The sequence below is a fragment of the Sarcophilus harrisii genome, chromosome 2 (genome assembly GCF_902635505.1).
Source record: "Sarcophilus harrisii chromosome 2, mSarHar1.11, whole genome shotgun sequence".
NCBI lineage: Eukaryota > Metazoa > Chordata > Mammalia > Dasyuromorphia > Dasyuridae > Sarcophilus > Sarcophilus harrisii.
This window is the reverse complement of record NC_045427.1, coordinates 605,894,444-605,908,079: the sequence shown is the minus strand read 5'-3', so window position 1 is coordinate 605,908,079 and position 13,636 is coordinate 605,894,444. Positions and strand designations below refer to the sequence as shown.

At 43.3% G+C, this 13,636-nt stretch overlaps 1 protein-coding gene across 1 annotated transcript in view; it reads right to left on the bottom strand.

Annotated features, from left to right (window-relative positions):
- Positions 1-5,331, bottom strand: part of ZCCHC24 (zinc finger CCHC-type containing 24) — a 139,207-nt gene extending 133,876 nt beyond the window's left edge. The window contains exon 1 of the mRNA XM_031956393.1: positions 4,730-5,331. Within this exon, the coding sequence (XP_031812253.1) occupies positions 4,730-4,972 (243 nt within the window). The 5' untranslated portion in view covers positions 4,973-5,331. The remainder of the gene's footprint in view (positions 1-4,729) is intronic.
- Between the last annotated feature and the right edge of the window lie 8,305 nt (positions 5,332-13,636).

Below are 13,636 nucleotides of genomic sequence, written 5' to 3'. Positions count from 1 at the left end.
GATTGATGGATATGCTCAACACTAAAATGGGCTAGGCTGCCTTGTGAGAGAAGACAGTCCTCAGGACTGGGAGTGCTCAGGCAGAGCTATCTGGCAGGAGGCTGAAGAAGGACTCGGGAACTCAGTGCACTCAGGTTGGACTTGAGAATATCAAATGATACACATCTGAGAAACCGTGATTCTCTGGCTGCAAAGTTAGAATGAGGCAGTAACATACACACACATATACATTCATTAAAAAAAAAATGACTATAGTGAAAGGAATTCTGTATCTCTTCTCTCTCTCTCCCTCCCTCCTTCCATATCTTTCCTCTTCCTTCTCCTTCTCCCTCCCTCTGTCTCTGTCTGTCTCTCTCACACACAAATTCATTAAAAAAAATAGTGAGAGGAATCCTGCATCTCCTCTGTCTCCCTCCCTCTTTCAATCTTGCCCTCTCTTTCCTCTCTCTCTCTCTCTCTCTCTCTCTCTCTCTCACACACACACACACACACACACACACACACTCACACACACACACAATACATAGCCTTGTTTTCTTCTACCTTCTGCATCATCACACATATGCTCCTGATGAAAGCAGGAAGGAAAGTACAGCTGCCCCTGGCACTAGACCTGAATATTTACAGCCTGGCCACTCCACAGCCCCCAGGGAATCAAACATCAAACTGTCTAAGATAGGACAGGAGGAGAAGCCCAAGAAAGACTAACAGACACATCAATATACTACAGGACTTCGATGAGGCTCTGAGGGAATGAAGATTAGGAAAGGAAAAGCAAAGTCTCAGGGAGTAAAGGCTAACAGCCAACATGTGGCCAAGTCTCCTTCCTCCATCTCAGAGCTCTATCTTTGCAGCCTTGCCCTGGTGTAAATTTAAATTCCAAGCAAAACTTGGCAGGGTAGCCTTTTATCCAGCTTCTTTATATGGCATGCCTTCCCTGGGCACCCAGCAGGGTCTCCCTTCTTTTATGGGCCTCCAAAGCCTGCAGAATCCCTGCCTCCCATTTAGAAAATACCCATGAAGTGTGTCAAATGAGCTGACAGTGTCAGTGCTACAGAGGTGTCAAGTAAGATGAGGCCTGAGAAAATGGTACCAGAAACCTGTGGAGGCTTCGTGTGCCGGACCTACTAGCCATACTCACACCAAAGGAAGCTTCACAATCCAGGAGAGTGTCTGTGCTCTCAAAGACGCTGTTCTGGCCCAAAGAACTCACTATGGCCCTCTCAAAGACGCTCTTCTGGCCCAAAGAACTCACTATGGCCCTCATTTCCTGTTCCACACAGATCCAAGTCACCTCCCTCTGTTCTCCCCTGGGTGCAGACACTAGAGATGCAAGGATGCAAACTCCCAAGGATGCAAACAGGGGCACACACACACACACACACACACACACACAGTCTCTGTCACCCACCCCCTGGGCAGTATTCTACTTAGAACACTTAATTTTTCCTCATTGTCACATTGCCATCCAAACCTCCTGTGCTATGGTTCCTTAGGAACAATGAGCTTTCTATGCCCCCATCTCCCCCACTCCCCTCCTCTCCCCTACCCCACCCTCCAGCCCCAAGTCCAAAACCCATCTCCGTCCATTGCATTTTGCCATTGTAGTCCCAGTAATCTGGAGGCTGCTCTGAGCCTAGGAGTATTCCTGGCAGAGGGAGCTGGCTTGGATCTGGCCAGCTTTGGTGGTCAGTATTCAAGGCACATCCTCAGGCACTGCTATGGGGACTTGCCAATCTTCACACATAATAGCGGGCCTCCACGGACTACCTCTGTTCCCTGTGGAGTCCCCTCCACCCAAGAACCTCTGGTCTACACGTGCATGTCGCTTTTCCAACGGCCTGTATTGCTGTCCGTGTTTGTCGGCTCTAGGTATTTATTTCTCTCTCTGTGTCAGCCAGCTGCTATTTTAGAGCTATGTAAGGTCACTAAGCAGGCACTGAGCTGAGCTGTGTGTCTGTCACTGCCTCGGCTTGGACGCTAAGGGAACTTTAGGGATGGGATGAGGGAAGTTGATGAGGAAGGCCTGTGACAACAGGAGCTTCACCTGTGGCCATCTCAGAAACCACACCATAGACAGCAGGCAAAGCAAACCAACCAACCTGGGGTTTTGAAAATGCTGATAAGGAACTGGTCTTTTTTTATTTTTGAAAATAGAATCTCTGGGCACTCCCACCTGCTCCCTCCACATGACCTCAATATAAGGCCTGCACATTCCAATGTCACAAAGTCACAAAGTAGAAGAGTCAGGTCAAGAAAACCTGACTTCAAATCCACCCTTAGACACTAGCTATGTAACCTAGACACAACCTCTGTTTGCCCGTTTCCTCAGTTGTAAATGGGGAGGTTAATAACAGCAAAGGATTGTTATGAGAATAAAATGAAATATTTGTACAGTGATTAGCACAGTGCCTGACACAGAGTAGGTGTGATATAAATGCTTATTCCATTCCCTTTCATAAATGAAGCAGGGAAGATCTTGAATGAAGAGATTAAACTAAGTGATTTCCAAGGTTCTTCTCAACTTTAAATCTCTGATTTTATGAGTCTAGGAACCTAAGTCCCTTGATTCTAAGCATAGGGGACTTTTCAGTAAACTTCTCTTGTCACAACTAGGAAGTATCCCACGTGCAGAGCCTACAAGCCACCAACTTCAAAGTACAAAGACACCAGTTACTTTCCTAAATTCTCAAAATTCCAGACAGGAACACTGGTTTTCCCTCCAAGGCTTTCTCTGTTAATAGAAGGCAGAGAACACATATCAAGGGAAATCAGTTAATGTGAACTCATCTCTTGTCCTCCCATCAAAAACAAGGTCCAGTACTAAACCAACCCTCCCAAAATTCTGGTCAACTGAAGCAAATTCTCTACAGCTAGGTAGGTCCCCACTTTTCCCAATGTTAAGAAATAAAAAGAGATAAGCCACAATAAAAGGAGACCCTCACTAATAAGTAACACATATATACAGGCCCTTCCCCATCCCCTCACCCCACCTCCCCCATATACTATGATCCTCCTGGAGGTCATCAAAATGACCAGGATTGATGGGGAAATGACATGATATTGCCTCACCTCCCACCAAGGCCAAAAGGTGAAGAAGTGTGAGAGTGAAAAAAAAAAAAAAAAAGGAAGAGAATAGCAAATAGGATATTTGGAAAGGGAAAGAAAAGGACGCTAAGGGCTTTATGAATCTCTCTGAAGAATGGGATTATCTCCCACAGAAGCCTAAAGAAAGCTCAGGAAGCCCCCTCCCTAAGCCCTTTGCTATAAACCACAGCTATATGTGTTAATGAATATGTATGTATGATGTGTATATGTATATATACATTTACACACACATATATGTGAATATATATGTATTGGTATATGGACAGGTTATTCACTTTCTTTTCTCCCCAATCCCTCCCCCCAAACACTATGAGTTGCCTTCGTGACCAAATCCACTAAACCTGTGGACTTTGCCACCCTGCCAGGAACCCAGGTTTCTAAAGAAGGGAAGCTTGAACACCTCCCTATTTTCATCTCCTCACCCTCTCCAGTCCAGCTCCCCTTTCCTCTTCCTCCCCCCCCCCAAAAAAAAAAACCATCCTGGGACTGCCTAGCCTTGGAGCCCCGTAGGGCTGCCTGCCCTGAGATTTTTTTTTCCAGACTGGGGGGAGGGGAAGTGGTCTGCAGGGTCACCTCTGAGCCCTTAAAAACCACTTCCTATGTGGTCCCAGGCGACCCACTAAGGTGGGAGCTGGCGGGGAGTGGGGGAGGAGCTGGTGGATGTAAACTGAGTGGAAGTGAAGGACTTTCCCGGGCCAGAAGGCGAGAAGGGAAATCTGCCTTCAGCTGTCATTTCTTCCCAGTACCACAGACCCCGAGAAGGGATTGCAATATTTGGGAGACGAGGAGATCTTAAATTTAATCCAATCCAATCTACTCGTTTTACAGAGACAGAAACTGAGGCCCATTCAAGTTAAGTGACTCGCTCAAATCACTTAGCGACCAAGCCGCAACCTAGGTTTCGAATCCCAGACTCCAGTGCTCTCCGCGCGAGCAAAGGCTTTTCCATGAAATCGTTTGGGGCCCTAAGCACTTGGAGCCAGGGATGAGAAAACAGACTTTGGGCAACTCCCAACAACTCTGCAGAAACTGAATAGACTCTCGGCTTGCCCCAGGCCTCCCAATGCGCAGGGATGGAGATGGCTTTGGGCTTAGGAAGGATACTGAGGAGGGGGGCACCCGTTTCCCGGCTCTCGGTCTCTCCTGGGGGCAGGAATAGAGGTGGGGGTGGGGTGGGGAATCCAGAGTCTCCAGTGGGTCACGGATCCCAGACTCCGCCTGTCAGGAGGCACTGCAAGGCGGCCAGCGTTCCTCCCAGGCTCCCCCCCCCCCCTGCTCCGCGGGCCGGACATCCCTGGCCAGAGAGGGCCCTTCAGGGGAGGGGGGTGGGGGCAGCAGGGAGTGGGGACTCCGCCCGGGCCTGCGCTCGGCGCCGAAGGAAGGGGGGGGGGGGTCCTCCTGCCCTGCAGAGGACAGGGAGCGAAAGCTCTCTCTAGGGGTGGGGGTAGGGGGCTCCCGCGGCGGGATGGGAGATTCCAGAGCGCCCTCGGGGGCTAACCCTGGCAAACTCGGGGGAAAGTGTTGCAGAGCTGGAGGAGAGCCGGGCCAAGCTGGGCGCGGGAGGAGGGATGGCCCGGCCGGCCGGCTAGGGAGGGGACGGCGGGCAGGGGAGCGCACCCACCTCTCCGCGCTGCAGCTGGAGGAAGCTGTTGAGATAGCTGGAATTGAGGGGCGAACCCAGCTGCTCGGGGCTGCCCTTGCCGTAGCCCAGCTCCGGGTGGGAGGCGCCGGCCGGCTCTGGCCGGAAGGCGTCGAAGGCGCTCGCCTGGTGCGTGTCCTGCAGGGACAGGTAGACCCAGTTGAGCAGCTGGGCCGGCTGGTAGACCGAAGCGGCGCTGGTGTCGATGGCTGACAGCAGGCTCATCTTGCTCGCCCCCCTACGCCTCGGCCGCCGCCGCCGTCGGCTCCCGCTCTCGCGCCCCCTCCACCGCTGCTCCCCGGGCCCGCTGCCCCGCTGCGCTCTAGTGAGGGGCGGGGAGGGGGGGCCCGATCCCGCGCCTAGCCCTCCAGCCCCCCCAGCGCCTCCGCCGCCGCCGCCCTGGGCTCAGTCCCGCAGCCCCGCCGCCGCCTGCCTCTCCGCAGCCCGGCCAGCCCCGGCTAGGCGGCCGCGGAGCTCCGAGTGGGGGAAGAAGTTCCACAGGAAACTTTTCTCCCCGCCCCCTTCTCTTCTCTCCGCCCCAGCGGCCGATCCGCTATCTGTCTTATTTCTGACCCCTTCGACAGCCCGGAGCAGGGCTGCAAAGGGGACAGGCGGAGTCACGGAGCGTCCCCTCCCGCCCCCAGCCCCGAACTTTCTCCGATTCCTATTGGTCAGCTCTTGGACCAGGGATGACAAGAGGGAGAGGGAGTGGGCTGGGGGAGTCCAGGGGGAGGGGCCTGTTATCTGCATATGGATCAAGCACCGGACCAATCAAAGTCCGACTTCTCCCCTTCGGTTAGTCTGGACTCCCTTAGGATGTGAACACTGTCCTGCAAAGATCTCAATTTGAATCTTAGGATTTGCCTTTGCTTACCTTGCCTTTTTTCTTTTCCTCTCCTCTCCTCTCCTCTCCTTTTCTCTCTTCTCCTTTCCTCTTCTCTCCTCTCCTTTCCCTTTTCTTTTTCCTTTCCTTTCCTTTTTCTCTTTCCTCCTCCTCCTCCTCCTCCTTCTCCTTCTCCTCCTTCTTCTTCCTCATCTTGTCTTCATCTTCTTCGTCTTCTAATTCTTCTTTCTTTCTTCTTCCTTTTCCTTCTTCTTCCTCCTCCTCCTTCTCCTCCTCCTCCTCCTCCTCCTCCTCCTCCTTCTTCTTTCTCTTTTTCTCCCTTCCTCCCATATGTCTGTTTGTCTCTCTCTCTCTCCCCCTCTCCCCTTTCCCTATCTTTTACACTCTCATGCTTTTTCTTTTTCAAATTAATATCACTTGTGAGTCCTTTTCTTCTTAATTTCTTCCATCTGGAAATTCAGTATGGGTACATACTTTTCAAAATGAAATTCTGGAAAAATTCAAATTTTGAGGGGATGCAGACTCCAGAGTTGAAGTTCCACAATCATCCAATAATCAGCTCTATTTCTTGGTCCCAAGAACAGTCTCCTTCCTCCCTCTTCCTTCTTCTCTTTCTACTATCTTTTTCTCCCTCTTTTTCTTTTCCTCTTGTTTTTGTTCTCATAATTTATTTCTCTTTTCTCTTTGGTCAAAAATCAAAACCTTAGAGACCGGTTAGAAATTATGTCCAGGGCCTAGCTCTCTTTGTCCAAAGAGAATGGATCTTGCAGAGAACAGAAGGAAGCCAGGAAAAAAATTCACCTTCTTTTCTAGGATGATTGGAACTTCTCTGTTTCTGTGGTTCTAATGACCACTTGTCTGTAGGTGACTTGATTGGTAAGATGATCCCTAAATTCCCTTACAGCTTTAAATCTGTAATCCTACAACCTATGAACTCTCCAAAGTCCACCTCTTGCCCTGACTTCTCCCTTTCACTCTGGTTCTGTTTGCTGTCCTCTGTACACTGTCCTGCTTCCATACCTACTTAAAGGTCATTGTCCCCACCCTCTTGAATTCTGTGGCTTCTGCCCCTTCCTATCTATGTGGCCTATCGCTTTCAAAACCTACCTCTTCCAAGAAGACTTCCTCATCCATCCACCCTGCCTACCTAAACTCTCCTCCACTGTTTCCCTGAGATATTTAATTGCCCTCTGTTAGTTTGAGCCTTTATTTCTATAGTCTTTTCTCTCTAGAGTTGGATATTCCTGAAGGAAAGATTATTTTTTCCCTCACTTTGTTAACTTAGCGCAAATAATACACACATATGCAACTATATATACAACTCCTGATTCTGTACTGACTAGTACAAGATCCATAAACATTATTGATTGACAGTCCTGCCTAGAGGTAAAAGAGTGTACACTAGATGACCTTTCCAGGCTGAAGCCTCTTACATTTACCATGTGAACTCTGGGACTGTGTAATCAGAGAGGCCTGGTTCAATACTTTAAAAGGAGAGAAGTCACCTCAGTGCCTCAGTGACCATCACATAATCTCACTTAATGTTTCATCATCATTAAGTACAATACTGAGGTGACCATGTTTCTAATTCAATTTAAATATTATTAATTGAGGACCATCATATACACACTGGGCTCTGTGCTAGATATAGAAGAAACAGAAAATGTTTACCCTCTAGAAGTTTTCTAATTGGGGAGATGACTGACATGAAACAGAAAATAATGACAGCCTGCCACCAATCCATCAATTGTCTAGCCAGCAAATGTTTTTTTGATTGTATGTTATCTGTGTAGCCACTATGCCTTGGTTTTCTTGATATGGTGTTCATATAAACAATGAATATTCCTTTCTGAAGAAGATTTAGATTTTTTGTTTCATTTTTATTGATATCTTTTATTTTTATATAACTTTCATTTCTAATTATACTTCATCCTGTCCCCTATCCATCAAATCATCATTTGTAACAAAATTATTAAAAGTTTTAAAAATAAAACAGCTCAGTAAAATCAACCAACAGCTCAAACTTGTCTGACAGTATTTGCAGCATCCCAAATTCTTAGTCTTCTATGTCTGCAAGGAATGGACAGAGTCCTTCAATAAAAGTTTCCCCAATTCTTTCTCGGGGACAATTATAGGTATATAGCATTCAGTTTCTGGATTTCATTATTTTTCTCCATTTAGATGGTTATCATCATTGCATAAATTTTTTTCCTGGTTCTGGCTACTTTGCTCTGTATCAGTTCACATATGTCTTCTTATGTATCTCTGAATGCTTCATATTATGGAGCAGTAATATTCCATAATATACATTTATAACAATTAGTATGATTCATTCTATGATGTCATTATTTTGTTTCCAGTTCTTTGCTGTTATAAGGAGAGATACGTTGGATATTTTGGTGTGCATAAGGTCTTTCTGTCTTTACCCTTCTTGGATTAGATGTCTAGTGATGGGATCTCAGGAGATTGGATTCTATTCTGTAAAAGGAAAAGTTGGATTGCATCATCTTTAAAGTCCTATCTCCTGACTATGTCATGGAATCACGATATGATTTTTGACAACTTGCCAAGATTCTTTCCCATCTGGAAAACATGTTTTTAAACAGGTCTTCTTCAAAGGAATAAGATTAAATCATGCATGTGAAACCCAGATTCCAAGATTGTGCTTCCCTGAACAGCATGAGGGGTCCTAGAGTCATCTCCATGTTACCAAAATGAGACATCAGAAGAAATCTCTTGTGGAAGCAGAAAAATATAAAATTCTATCAGTAGGACAGATTAGAAAATCTTGCTTTGTCTATAATCTACTTAAAGGCAAGAGTTTATGAATGAGCCAAATGAAGAAAAATAGTTAAACTGTACACAACTGTAGATGATAAATATTGTTGTTTGTCCTTTGTTTGAAAAGAAAACTCTGATATCAGAGGAGTGGTTCCATGACATGAAAGTGAATTGGATTTAAATGAAGGAGGGATAGATCTTTTTTGTGCAACAAGATAACTGTATAAATATGTATACATGTATTGTATTTAACATATACTTTAACATATTTAACATGTATAGGACTACCTGCCATCTAGGGGAGGGGGTAGAGGGAAGGAAGGGAAAAGTTGAAACATAAGTTTTTGCAAGGGTCAATGATGAAAAATTACCCATGTACATGTTTTGTATATAAAAAGCTATAATTTTAAAAAAGTAAAAAAAAATGGCCACATATAGATCTGAAAGACTGAAGATAGTCTTGGATGAAATTGGCATTTTTGAGATCGGGTCTTTAACAAGTTTCTAACAGTCTGATTTGAGACCATAACCATTCAGCAATTAAGGCTGGGTAGCAATCGAGACAAACAATGTGTTCTTTCACCTAGTCAAAAAAACTAAAATAAATGAATAAATCTGGGAGAGAAAGACTCAATTTACTTTGATGATAAAAGATGGAAGGCAGGGCAACCAAACACAAGATGAAAATAGATTGGGAGAGGTGAGATAGTCTTAGTACCCAGGTAACTAGAAGGGAAATATGGTGGCACAAAATAAACCTCTACCTGAAATCATACAACTCCTAAGAAAGAACCAAAAAGTAAGGCTCATGGCCCTTCAGCTCATCTAGGATAAGGATATAGTAGAAGAAGCACTGGATTGAAAGTCAGATGATTTAAATTCTAGTACCAGCTTCTGTAACTCTGGCAAACCATTCCTAGCCCTTGGCCTTTTAGAAATCTGCTGATCAAGGAGTTGTTAGCTCAATCTCTGCAATCTCTAGGACTTACCATCCTCACACTACAGGCAGAGCTGAGGGTGTCTTGCCTTTTATGGAGCTCTCCCCCAGCTCTTCATGTTCATCATATGTAAATTCCTCCCCCTCCTTTCAATTTCACATCCACTTTTGTTTAAAAAAGAGAGGGAGGGAAAAGAATGAGCCAAGCATTTTATTTATAGCTTCTCAGGCACTGGGTGACTATCTCAGAGATGCTGTAGTTTCTTATGAAGTTCTAGGAGCTACTAGGTCACTTAGGGGCCAGTCTGAGGCCTATGAACATGCAAGCCTAATTTCCTGGTGAGGGGATCATGATAATTGCCCATGTATATGATAATTTATTTTTCTCATCTTACAAGTGACGAAAGACCCAACGAAAGGGATCATGATAATTGCTCATGTGTATGATAATTTATTTTCCCCATTTTACAAGTGATGAAAGACCCAGAGAAATGAAATCACTTACAAGTTGTCACATATGTCAATTCAAGTCTAGGATTCTTCCAACTAAACCACATTATCACTATTAATAATAAGCATTTATTAATCACCTACTGTGTTCCAAGCACTATAATAACCACACAACGTTCTAATTCCACTAGCCCCTATTATTCCTGGATTATATTAAAATCCAGGGTGTTTTCAAGTGTGGACACAAATTCAAAGAGTCGAATTATAGAAAAAAAAAATCTGAGGGTTTTAGTGGACTGCAAATTCAATTATATATAAAAAGTTAATGGGATTTTAAGCTGTATTCATAAAAAGCATATTTTCCAGAGTGCCAGAAATGAGAGACTCATACTCTGAACTGTTCAGAACAAACCCAGAAGATTATGTTCATTTGTATATACCACAAGTGAGAAAGAAACTGAATGTATCAAGAAGAGTTACTAGAGATGATACAAGTTGAGGATCAGTTAAAGGAACTGGGGGCATTAGGGCTGAAAAGAGAATACTTGGAGGGGGAAGATGTGATATCTATCTTTGAATATTTGAAAAGCTCTTCCTTGGAAAATGATGTAACTTTGTTCTTGGACAGATCACCTCTTTGGGATTCAGTTTCCTCACCTATCAAAAGAAGGACTTGAACCACACAATCTTTTCGAGATTTTTTCAACTCATACAATGATTCCCTTCCAGAATGAGATGAAAACTTTCTAACAATTAAAGCTGTCTAAAAATTGAATAACCTGCCTCAAGAAGAAGGAAGCTCTAAATAACGAGATCTGCTAAGTGTGCAGCAGGCTAATTATGTGTTGGAGATATTATAGAGAAAACTTCCACTTCAATACAAATAGTTTTAAATGCCCCCTTGTGTCTCTGTTGATTCTGAAATTAGATAATTTTGATGATCTAGTTCTATTGCTAACTAGTCAAAGAAAAATCATGAAATTCAAGAACATTAGGACTGGAAGAGACCTTGGAGATCACCCAAATTTACTATATAGCAAAGGACATTAAGGCTTACAACATGGGAAAGAGTTGATAGTAAAGGTATATTTAGAACTGATCTAAATCCCAATCCTAGTCCCTGGGACCTTTTAATGCATTTCTAACTTAGTATGGCAGGCAACTGGATGGCTTAGTGGATAGGCCTGGAGTTAAGAAGATACCAAATTTGGCCTCAGACAGATATTGACTATTTGATTGATCCTAGACAAGTTACTTCATCTTGTTCACCTCAATTTCCTCACCTATAAAATGATCTGGAAAAGGAAAATGGAAAACCACTTTGATATTTCTGCAAGAAAACCCCAAAAGGGTCACAAAAAATCAGACATGATTGAAACAATTGAACAATGACTACCTGGTGGAGTAGAAAGGGATTTAAAGCCAGATGATATGGCTCCAAATTAAATTCTTGTACTTGAATCTTGACTCTTCTGCTTACTACTTGTCTGATTTTAATCAAGTCTCTTATTTTCCCTGAACCTCAGTTTCCTCATCTTTAAAGTGAAGGGGATGGACTAAAACCATCTTTCTAAGGTCCTTTCAGCTCTAAATTAAATGGTCCTCTGCCATTCTTTTCTACCAAATTGGAAAATAATCCCTGCCCTGACTGACTAAAGTAATATAGAATCATTGATATAGAGCTGATGGAACTTTAGAGACCACATAGTTTAACTTTCTCACTTTACATTTGAGGAAATTGAGTCCCAGGGGAGTTCCATCATTTCCCAAAGTCAAACAGGGAATAATGTTTTTCCTGGGTGTCTGTGATGTAGACAAGAAAGCATTTTGCTGAGTACAAAGACTACACTGGATTATTAAATCATAGAGCAAGGAAGTTGGCTTTGATTGTAAGAATAGTCCCTGTGTAATGCCCTTATTGTGAATGTTGATTTCTTTCTCCTAATGCTCTGGGCTATTTTACAGATAAGGAAGCTGAGATATGAGGCGACTACTAAGCTGGAACTGGGCAGAATATTAGAGATAGAATGGAAAGGATGGTTCTAGCCCCTTCTCATCCAGACGTTGAAAGACTTGTATATGTCTGAGACTGTTCCATGTTACTTAGAAAATGATGTCAAGTTAACAGCATTTCCCCCCTTTTTCCAAGTCTTTACTCTTGATAAAGCAGAGAAAAACAGGTCTCTTGATAACATTTAGCCTGATAGTACTTCCTGATGGTTTCCAGGGAGCTCCTTCATTCCCGGTGGAGGTCTGTGTGCCTCTGATATTACTACTATTGTTCCTTGGTTCCACAGAACTGGCACCAGGGGTGTTCCTTGGGGAACAGATACAAGGAGGGAAGTGGGAAGGTCTTGCTGAGGCAAGTCTTTTCTTTTGTCTTTTCTCCTCTTTGGTATATTCTAACCCAATAGGGAAACTAACCTGAACATGAGATGGGAAATTCTATTTCCATAGGAAAAAAGTTCATGTTCATCATGTTACAGTCCTCCCTACATTCCCCTTCTCTCTCCAGGAGAGAAAAAATTTCAAAATTATAACCCTATTAGATATAAGAAGGGAATGTGTTCTTCCCTAGTATAAATCCCTGACTTTAAGTTCATGTGGACTGAGTTCAGTGGGAAAGAGGGGGAAGGGTTACCTCCTAAAGTCATATCTCTTTGACCTGAAGCAATAGAAAGAGCACCAGTTCTCAAGTCAAAAGACACAGGTTCAAGTTCATTCTCCAACATCTCCCACCTGTCTGATTTTGGGCAAGACATTTAACCTACCTGCGTCTCAATTTCCTCATCCATAAAATAAGGAAGTGGGTTAATAGAGCCTCAGAAGTTCCTCCCAAAGCTAGATTTATGGTTCTATGCTCCCCCAAACTCCCTCTGGGAATTTTGGAATAGAACTTATGGATATGTTTTCACTAATGAAAGTAAAATGATCACAACTTCCTTCCAGGTGCTCAAGGTAACAATGTATATCAAGTATAGGACAGCCTTTATTTCATTTCAAGGAAAGGCAAAGCAATAGAAAGCCATTATTTTTTAAAAATATTTTTATTTCATTAAATACTTCCCAATTACATGCTTAGACAAGTAACAATCACTTTTTTGTTTTTTATATAGCCTTTTATTTTCGAAATATATGAAAATATAGTTTTGAAAATTCACCCTTGCAAAACCTTGTGCTCCAAATTTTTCTCCCCTTTCTCCCTTTTCGCTTTTCCTAGACAGCAAGTAATTCAGTATATGTTAAACATGTGCAATTCTTCTATACATATTTTCACATTTATCATGCTGCACAAGAAAAATCAGATGAAAAAGGAAAAAAATGAGAAAAAGAAAAAGCAAGCAAACAACAACAAAAAGATTTAAGTACTATGTTGTGCACCACATTCAGTCCCCATAATTCCCTTTCTGGATGCAGCTGACTCTTTCCATCATAAATCTAAACAATTACTTTTTAAATTTTTGAGTTCAAGACAATTTTCATATGAAGTTATTAAAGCCATTTCTAGTCATGAAAAAATGCTCTAAATCACTATTGATTAGAGAAATGCAAATTAAACAATTCCAAGGTACTACTACTACATACTTCTCAGATTGGCTTACAGGAAAAAGTAATGATAAATGTTGGAGGGGATGTGGGAAAACTGGGACACTAATAAGTTGTTGGTAGAGTTGTGAACTGATTTAATCATTCTGGAGAGCAATTTGGAGCTATTCCCAAAAGACTATCAAATTATACGTACTCTTTGACCCAGTAGTGTCTCTACTGGGTCTGTATCCCAAAGAGATCTTAAAGAAGGAAAAAGGACCCACAAAAAATGTTTGTAGCAGCTCTTTTTGTAGCGGCAAGGAAGTAGAAACTGAATGGATCCCCATCA